The following is an 8,127-nucleotide window of genomic DNA, read 5'->3' as shown; positions in this document are numbered from 1 at the left end:
GGGACCAAGGGCAACATACGTAACCTAAACATCTGTACCCCCCATAATATGCTGAAATAAAAGAAAAAAAAAAAGTTAAAAAAAAAAATAATCTTGGCGTGGAATATTGAAGAGTCTTTTCTCCTCAAGTACAACCTTCCTTTAAGGTCCAGAATTAGCATAAGAGTCTGACGTCAGCTTCTCGTCTACATGACCCTCTTGAATGTTGATCTCTAACGACTGGATTTCAGGATTCCTCTATAGACATGGCCCCGGTCTTCCAAATCAGAATTCACAGATATGCTCCAGGAGTCAGCACGGGCTTCAAGTTTCTTTGGTTTGATGATAACTATCACCTGGCCCACAAAAGCCAAGGTCTCTCCTTGCTCATAGATGGTTGATTGCAGATAGGAATATGATGAGAAAAGTCACATTCCCACAGACATAAATTGCCAAGACTGCCTTTTTAAAAGTATGACCCTGAAAGAAAAATTGAGATATGAGAAAAAGTACCACCTTAAGGTTATGTCCATAAAGAAGAAAAGGACTTACCTCTGCTTCGGCTACGGTAAATGACTGAAGGATCTGAATTCTAACATCATCCAATATTTCAACTGTCAAGAATAATAACATAAGTTTGTAAGAACAGTGTTCTGCAGGTAAACTAACTTTAAAAAAAAAAAAACAGCTGATTTGTAGTGTTCATCAGTTTTCGAGGTGTAAATTCTCCCATTTCAAGCTACTAAATGTTGTAAACTTCCTAAATACTTAACACTCTCACAAATTGGGACAAGCTGGCTATAGCGCATGTTTGTCAAGCAACTTAAATAGGCCCTCTTTTAATCAATAAACACCACCTCCAAGTCCGCACAATATAAGTTTTTTGGGTTTTTTAATTGACAAATAAAAACTGCAGATATTTATGGTGTATAACATGGTGTTTTGATATTTATATACATTGTGAAATAGCTAAATCAAGTAATTAACATATGCTAACAATCCAAGTTTTAAGAACATATGTATTTTAAACAGTAAGCCACAATTCAGTGGTCATCAAAAGCCCCGTGTATATAACCTTCAAGAACCAAAAGTGTCAGGACAGATACTACTCAGCTCCTAAAAGCTACTCAGGCTCTTAGGCTCACAACATATACACTGGACAACAAACAGTTTTTTTTTAGAAGGCCACCTTCACTTATTTTGAGGGCTGAAAACCAGATAGGACACAGACAACACTTAGCTGAGTTTAAAATGTCACCATTCTCTATTAATTCCTCCACTGTTAATGGTGGCTATACGTATCTTGAGCTGCCTGGCTCTGAGACCGAAACAGAGCTTGCCACTAGAGAGCACAATGTAAGTCCTTCCTATCTAGCTTGCTCCCCAGCTAGCTATACAGTTATGTACATGGCAACCTAAGCGATAGCACACAGTAAGCTTGAGAAATAGGTAAAAATTGTCCGCAGCTCTGCCCCGTGTTATAATAACTTTGAGTCTCTTCTTCCCCCATCTCAGGGTTCCCTCATTCCGGGCATTCAGAGTTCCCAGTCTGTATGGGCTCCGAGGCAGACAAGGATACAAAGTAAAAGAAGACTTCTTCCCTAAAACCTAAAATACTTCCTTTGTATTTTTACTCACAAATTCTAATGCTAAGCCGTGTAAAAAACAAAAGCAGAAAATTTCTACCACCGGCTGACTAATCATAACAGAAACCTTTTTAATGAGCTACCGCATAATGGTCAACTATTAGTATCAAGCAACCAATTATTTTCCAACAGTTTGTATAAACATGATTCTACATAACATGGCTTTTTCAGCAGGTTACCTTTTCGAGAGAGTCGATAAGCATGTATCTCCAGAACAATCTCAGTCCCGACGTGCCACGCTACAAATCCAATCATTGCATAGGTTTTCCGTGGATAAGGAAGATTCAATCCTGGTAAATCCATTCCCAGGAATATTGCTGCCACTAATGTTAAGAGAAAAAAATACATATTCAAATGTAGTCCCCACCAAGGGACATAATTATGTGTGTGCTTGTTTGTGTATTATATCAACAAAGAGTTTATGAGATAAATAAGATTAATATTTAAGACCAAATAGTTGTTAATTTAGTCTTTTTTATTTTGAAGCTAGATAGGACAAGATGGGAAATTATAATTATGATCTACCAATTGTTAAAAAAAGAGGCATCTAAACTTTCCAGAAAGCTTTAAAACTGCAAAGCAGAAAGGGAGAAAAGAATGGAAACCGTTGCAGATTGTACTCCCTCTTTCACAAAGAATCCCATAGACTATAGCAATGATAGGGTAGGAGCTGCCTGCTTAGGTATTTGTTACATAAGGCATCAAAATGTGTTGGATAATCATACTTGACTTTTGAAAACCACCCTACCCTGGAAGATACAAGCTCCATGGAAAGGACCTAGAGACAGAGGGCTCAGACTCAACAGTCTCCCTCGACAGAACTCACAAATGTCCCTCAACTTGAGTCGCTCAAATGTTTGGCCATCAGTATAGCTTATTCTGCTGGGAAAGGCAAATGCTAAAAAAAAAAAAGTCCTAAAAGCAGAGTTTTAAAGTCATTTTAAAAACCTTAAACTTAAAACTGAAATAATGACTTAAATAGTTACCTCTAGAAATTACTTTCTGGATTTCAATGTTTAAGGCTGATTTCTCCTCAACAACCAATTACTCCAATTACTAATACATCTAAAAATCATTTAAGCCAAATTACAACTTGCTATATAAACAACCAGCAATTATATAGGAATAAGTGGCATCACAATTACTTACCTGCTATTATTCTAGCAGCTGTTCCTATACTCCAATGAGTCCAGTTAAACATTTGCCTTCTACCAAAATAAAGAACCAGTCAGTATTCTTAAAAACAATTGGACTACAATTAATTCCCAAGAGAATAAAAAGCATGCAATTTTCCTTATTGCCTGTGAATTAGATATCCGAAATACATTTTAAAGGCTTTCAAAGTAACTACAATTTATCACTGAATTTTATAAAATGCAAAATATTTCCACTTGAAAAGGGATGATTTTGCCAACTAAGGATATCCACATTAAGAGAGCATTTATATATAAAAGTTGGAAGTACCTTGGGTCATGTAAAGGTGGCCTGCAGGCTGCCAGAAGAGGCTGAAGAACAGCTAAAGTCATCACTATGCAGCCAAGGTACGGGTGGTAACCTGCATGCTAAACAAAGTCATGTTGTGTTAAAGGTCTCGATCTCTCTCATCAATTTAAATCCTCAAGTTAAAAATAGCACACACAGATGTATTCTTAGAGTTTTTCCATGGCTTTAAACATTCGATAATGATGTTGATAGTAACAGGCAACATGTACTGAGTATACACTTTATGCCAGGCATGTTCTGTACACACACTACTAGTTCTCACTATAATGCTTGACAATTGGTTATCAATATCCCAATTTTACAAATCAGGGAACTGAGGCTCAGAGATATCAAGTGCTGCGTCCAAGGCCACACAGTATATAAACGGTGGTGGCAGAGTTCATGCACAGAATGCCTCTCTCCCCCATCAGGATGTTAGGTGAGTACCCACCACACCAGGACAGTCACTCCCAGCCCAGCTGGGGCCAGTTAGTGTCCACATGTCAAGAGCAATCATTCCAATGTACTATAATGATTTGTTTAGACCTCTGGGTTTCCCTAAGCTGTGGGATCTATATGATTCCCTGGAACCCTGGAGCTTAACAGAGTCTTAGTCACTCAATAAATGTTTGTTGATTCAGTGAGTAACCTGTATAGCCACTGTATTAAAAGATTATCTCCTCTGTTCGGAATGAAGATCTAACCCAGGAAAAAACATCGACATAGTATCTCAGCAGTTTCTGCCACACTCCTCCCTTAGTGAGGCTGTGCACCTGCTCGAAAGAGTGGACAGCTGGATAAGACCACTTTGTGTAACGATTTCACTTAAACACTTAAGAGCAAGAAGATGCTCTAACTCGTGACATGTCTGGATGGGAGGATACTACAGTCTGTTACACTGACCCTCGTGCTCAGGTAGGCCATAAATCTGTGACCTAGAAATGGGGACATCATGGTCTCTAAGCCATGACAGGAAGTCTTTGTAAATAGGACTCGGTCGTACATGGATAAAATTATAACCGTGACTGTGGAGACATACAGGGCTTCTATCTGACAAAAAAACAAAACGGCAACAACAACAAAATTCTCGTATGTGCTTAGAATGTACTGGTATTGTCCTAAACACTGTCAATTAACTAACTCCCAATCCTCACAGAAGGCCTAGATACTACACTAGCCCTGTTCTTCAGGTGAGTAATCTAAGCGACAGAGAAGTTAAGTAACTTGCCCAAGGTGTCCCAGGATTTGAATCTAAGCAGTCCGGCTGTAGAACAGTGTTCTTAACCTTTGTACTATCCTACTCATAAACTGCAAAGACTATAAACCACACAATTACAAAATAAGTGTTAACTTTGCCCTGAATATCTGGGTAAAATAAGGTTCCGATGTCTCAGTTCATGTCATAAAATCTTCATAATTTCCTTTAAAATAAATAGGTTAACTGATGCAGGAACTACCTAAAAAGTAGGAGGCTGATTATCCTTAAGATTCTTTTTAAAAAAATAGAAAGCAGGAGGGAGGTTCATTACTAATATCTGTGACCCAAGACTCATCAATCTTACTCCTTGTGGCACCAGCCCAGACTCTGAACTATCCAATTTAGAGATCAAATTCCGACTAGCTATAAAACTGGAACAGTGTCTGGGAAGTACAGGCTCTGAACTTAGGTATGTCACTTATTTTCAATAAGCCTTGTTCACTTATTCACTAAATATTTACATAGCAGAGTCCCTGCTATGTCCTAGAATCTGTTCTGGGTACTTGGAATATACTCGTGAACATACCAATGGATACCCCAGCTCTCGCAGAGCTGGCCGTACTAGTGTGGGAAAACAGACAAAGAAAAAATATCGTTAAGTGAAATATGTGAAATGGCATAAGGTCAAGAATGCTGGCATAAGGTCAAGGCTGCGGCCCCCTTGAAAGGCTGCGATTTGAGCATAGACTTGGAGAAGTGAGGGAGTGGAGGAAGCATGTGCCAGGCAGAAGGAAGAATCTCTGTGGAGAAGACAAAGAAGGGGCGTGCCTGGCGGGTTTGCAGACCAGCACGAGGCCAGAGTGGAGGGGATGCGCCAGACGAGACGGGGAGGAGGCCAGTCAGAGAATGACTGGGAGCCCAGTCATGGAGGCCACTGGAAGAACTTGGCTTTTACTCTGAGTAAAATCGAGAGACACAGGAATTACATGATCTGATTTACATTTTTAAAAAATCACTCTGCCTTCTTTGTTGAAAACAGCTGTACGTGAGTGAGGGCTTAAGTGGAAAGACCAGTTAGGTGGCTACTGCAGTGTCCAGGCAAAAGATGATGGTGGTTCGAGCCCACGCAGTAGCGTCGGCGATGGCCGTGAGAAGTGGTGGACTGCGGCTACACCTTCAGTGTAGAGCCAACAGGGTTTCCCAATGGACCTGATGTGGGATGTGCAAGAGAACACAGCTAAGGATGATTCCAAGGTTTTGGTCTAAAGATGGAATTCCAACAGCTACCATGGGACTCATGGAAGGTAGAGCAGGATGGGAAAAAAGATCAGGAATTCCATTTTGAACATGTTAAGCTTGATGTCTTAGACATGCAAGTTGGGGTCCTGGGTGCAACTTGAGCTAGATGTGTAAGCCTCAAGCCAGGGGAGAGCTCTGGGCTGGAGATAAACATTTGGGAATAAGCTTCAGTTTCTTCATTTGTGACATGGGACTATTACCAATACCTACTTTATTTGAGATTTAAATTCAACAACATATGTAAAGCACTTAGCACAGCTGGTCACATAGCAGAAATGCACCTTATGTTAGCTTAGTGGCAATCATAGTACTAGTTAGAGAAAACCACTTACATTGCTCATGTTCCTTAGACATCACACTGAATTTTCACCATGCTATAGTGGGAAAAATTTACTAAAGCTATAGTGTGCATACAACATTTGATGCAGCCTAAAAATACATTTCATTACTAAGTAATCTGCACTTGCATCCTCAGTCTAGCCCTGACCTCTGTGTGAGAAAGAGTCATCAGATGATTCAAAAAGAAAGAGGAATACATGCAGAAATATTTTACCCATCATTTGAGAATAAAACAGCAATCTACTTTGACACCAAAATGGATTTCTATAAAAACATCCTGTATAGGATATACTCACCCAACTCCAGCCTCCTCTGTATATAAAAGGCATAACAAAAGCAACGCAGGTGAGGGCAGAGGTAGTGAGCATGAGCATCCGATGCACCTGCAAGTCGGAATGATAAAGTGAGAAGACAGCTACGTAAGAGAAAGGAGTTGGTGTTACAATGGGGGAAAGATCATGGGGTAAGATTCACTGAAGGCGTGCATTCATCTTTTGTTTGTTTGTTTGCTTGCTTGTTTTAGTGATAGCATTTCACTATGTTGCCCACACTGGCCTCAAACTCCTGGCCTCAAGGTAGCTGGGACTACAGGTGCATACCACCACATCTGGCTCAACTGACATCTAATCACAGTTTGTGATCAGTTAAAAAAAATCTTAATATAACCCCAAACTTTAAAGAAAACCCTAAGCTGCCATCCTCATCATTTAAAAGTGTTTGCCAAGAATTCACGTGCACAGAGCAGCAGGAACGGATATCTCACACACAGAGCACACTGCTTTGCCAAGCAAGCCCTTCATTTCCTTCTGAAGATATTTATTAAGCTCCACCACCAAGTACAGTGCTCTACAAGGTGCAACAAGACAGCAAGGAAATAAAAAATACTGTCTCCTGAGGAGCTTCAGATATAACTGAGTAGATAAGAGAAAAATATATAAAATATATAATTCATGATATAAGTCAAGAAAATATTAAGTGTAAAAATCGGCACTGTTAATGCATTGTGCCAGGATAACTGGGGTAAACTAAAACAATCCTGGAAAAAGTGGGATATATAGTCACCATATATCACCCTACATATATATGTGTGCATATATATAGAGAGAAATATAAAAGTATCATGTATATGTGTGTGTATATACCATTGTTTTAAAGGCAGTGGAGGATTTGAATTGATAAAGAGAAGACAAAGAGTCTTCCAGTTGGGAAGTCTTCTAGTCTTCCACATGAGCAGGTGAGAGAGAGAGAGAGAGAGACAGATAGACAGAAAGAGAGAGAGCACATGAGTGAGTCCAAGCAAGAAAGTGCACACATACAAAACCAGAGGCAAAGACAGACAGGAGCAAGGCTTGTAGCAGTAGGGAGAACAAATAAAACAGATTGGCCTTGCCAGACAACAGTGTGAAATGAGGTCACATAAGGTAAAACTCAAAAGCTACAAATTTATATGAAGTGTCAAGGATACCCTCGTACAAAATCAAAGCTGTTCCAATAAGCAATATTATTTTCTGCAAGCAGGCATGTACATGCTAACTCAACACATACTCACTGATCTTCCACTATATGTGCAAATATCTATACTCCATACTCCATGAAAGAGGTTTGTTTTGCTCTGTTTTGAAGGGCACTTATTGGCTCTTGCTTATGTTCCTGTTGGGAGACTGCCTTCCATCCCATGGGAGGGGGCAGTATGAAAAAGAACATTTTCTCCTAAAGCAGGAATGAGCTTAAATAACAAAATAAATAAAAATTTTAATTTTTTTTTTAAAAAGGAAAAAGAAGATTTTCAGTTTTTCTTCCCACACACACAGGAGACAGATGAACCTGACTGATGAGTGAGCGATAATCCAACATTCAGTGGCCCACCAAGCAGGTTCATCTCTTTCTTCTGCACCCTGCCTTCCTTGAGCCATCTTTACTCAGCACAGTGGGTAAATACTCTTCCAACATCTCCCCCCATAAAGAGAAGTATAAGCAAGGATCATTCAGGTCGCAAAGTCCTTGCGACAAAGGGACACACATGGCCCTGATGAAATCTCCGATTCAGACTGACTCTCCATAAAGCTGTCTGCATTCTGATCTCCATAAGCATCTTATGTCTGCTCTCAATTGGTTCAGGAAACTAAAGGGAAAAAAGAGGATCCCAAACCTACAACAACCGTAACCGTAAAACGCACACACACG

The 8,127-nt window shown here is 39.7% G+C and overlaps 1 protein-coding gene across 1 annotated transcript in view; it reads right to left on the bottom strand.

Annotated features, from left to right (window-relative positions):
* Positions 1 to 237: 237 nt before the first annotated feature.
* Positions 238 to 8,127, bottom strand: part of FRRS1 (ferric-chelate reductase 1) — a 34,028-nt gene continuing 26,138 nt past the window's right edge. Inside the window, 7 exon segments of the mRNA XM_012661084.1 lie at positions 238 to 290; positions 293 to 459; positions 532 to 593; positions 1,827 to 1,948; positions 2,775 to 2,833; positions 3,090 to 3,187; positions 6,240 to 6,326. Coding sequence (XP_012516538.1) covers positions 238 to 290; positions 293 to 459; positions 532 to 593; positions 1,827 to 1,948; positions 2,775 to 2,833; positions 3,090 to 3,187; positions 6,240 to 6,326 — 648 coding nt within the window.

Source organism: Propithecus coquereli, unplaced genomic scaffold, assembly GCF_000956105.1.
Source record: "Propithecus coquereli isolate 6110/MARCELLA unplaced genomic scaffold, Pcoq_1.0 Scaffold7, whole genome shotgun sequence".
NCBI classification, from domain to species: domain Eukaryota; kingdom Metazoa; phylum Chordata; class Mammalia; order Primates; family Indriidae; genus Propithecus; species Propithecus coquereli.
This window is presented reverse-complemented; position numbering and strand designations above follow the sequence as displayed.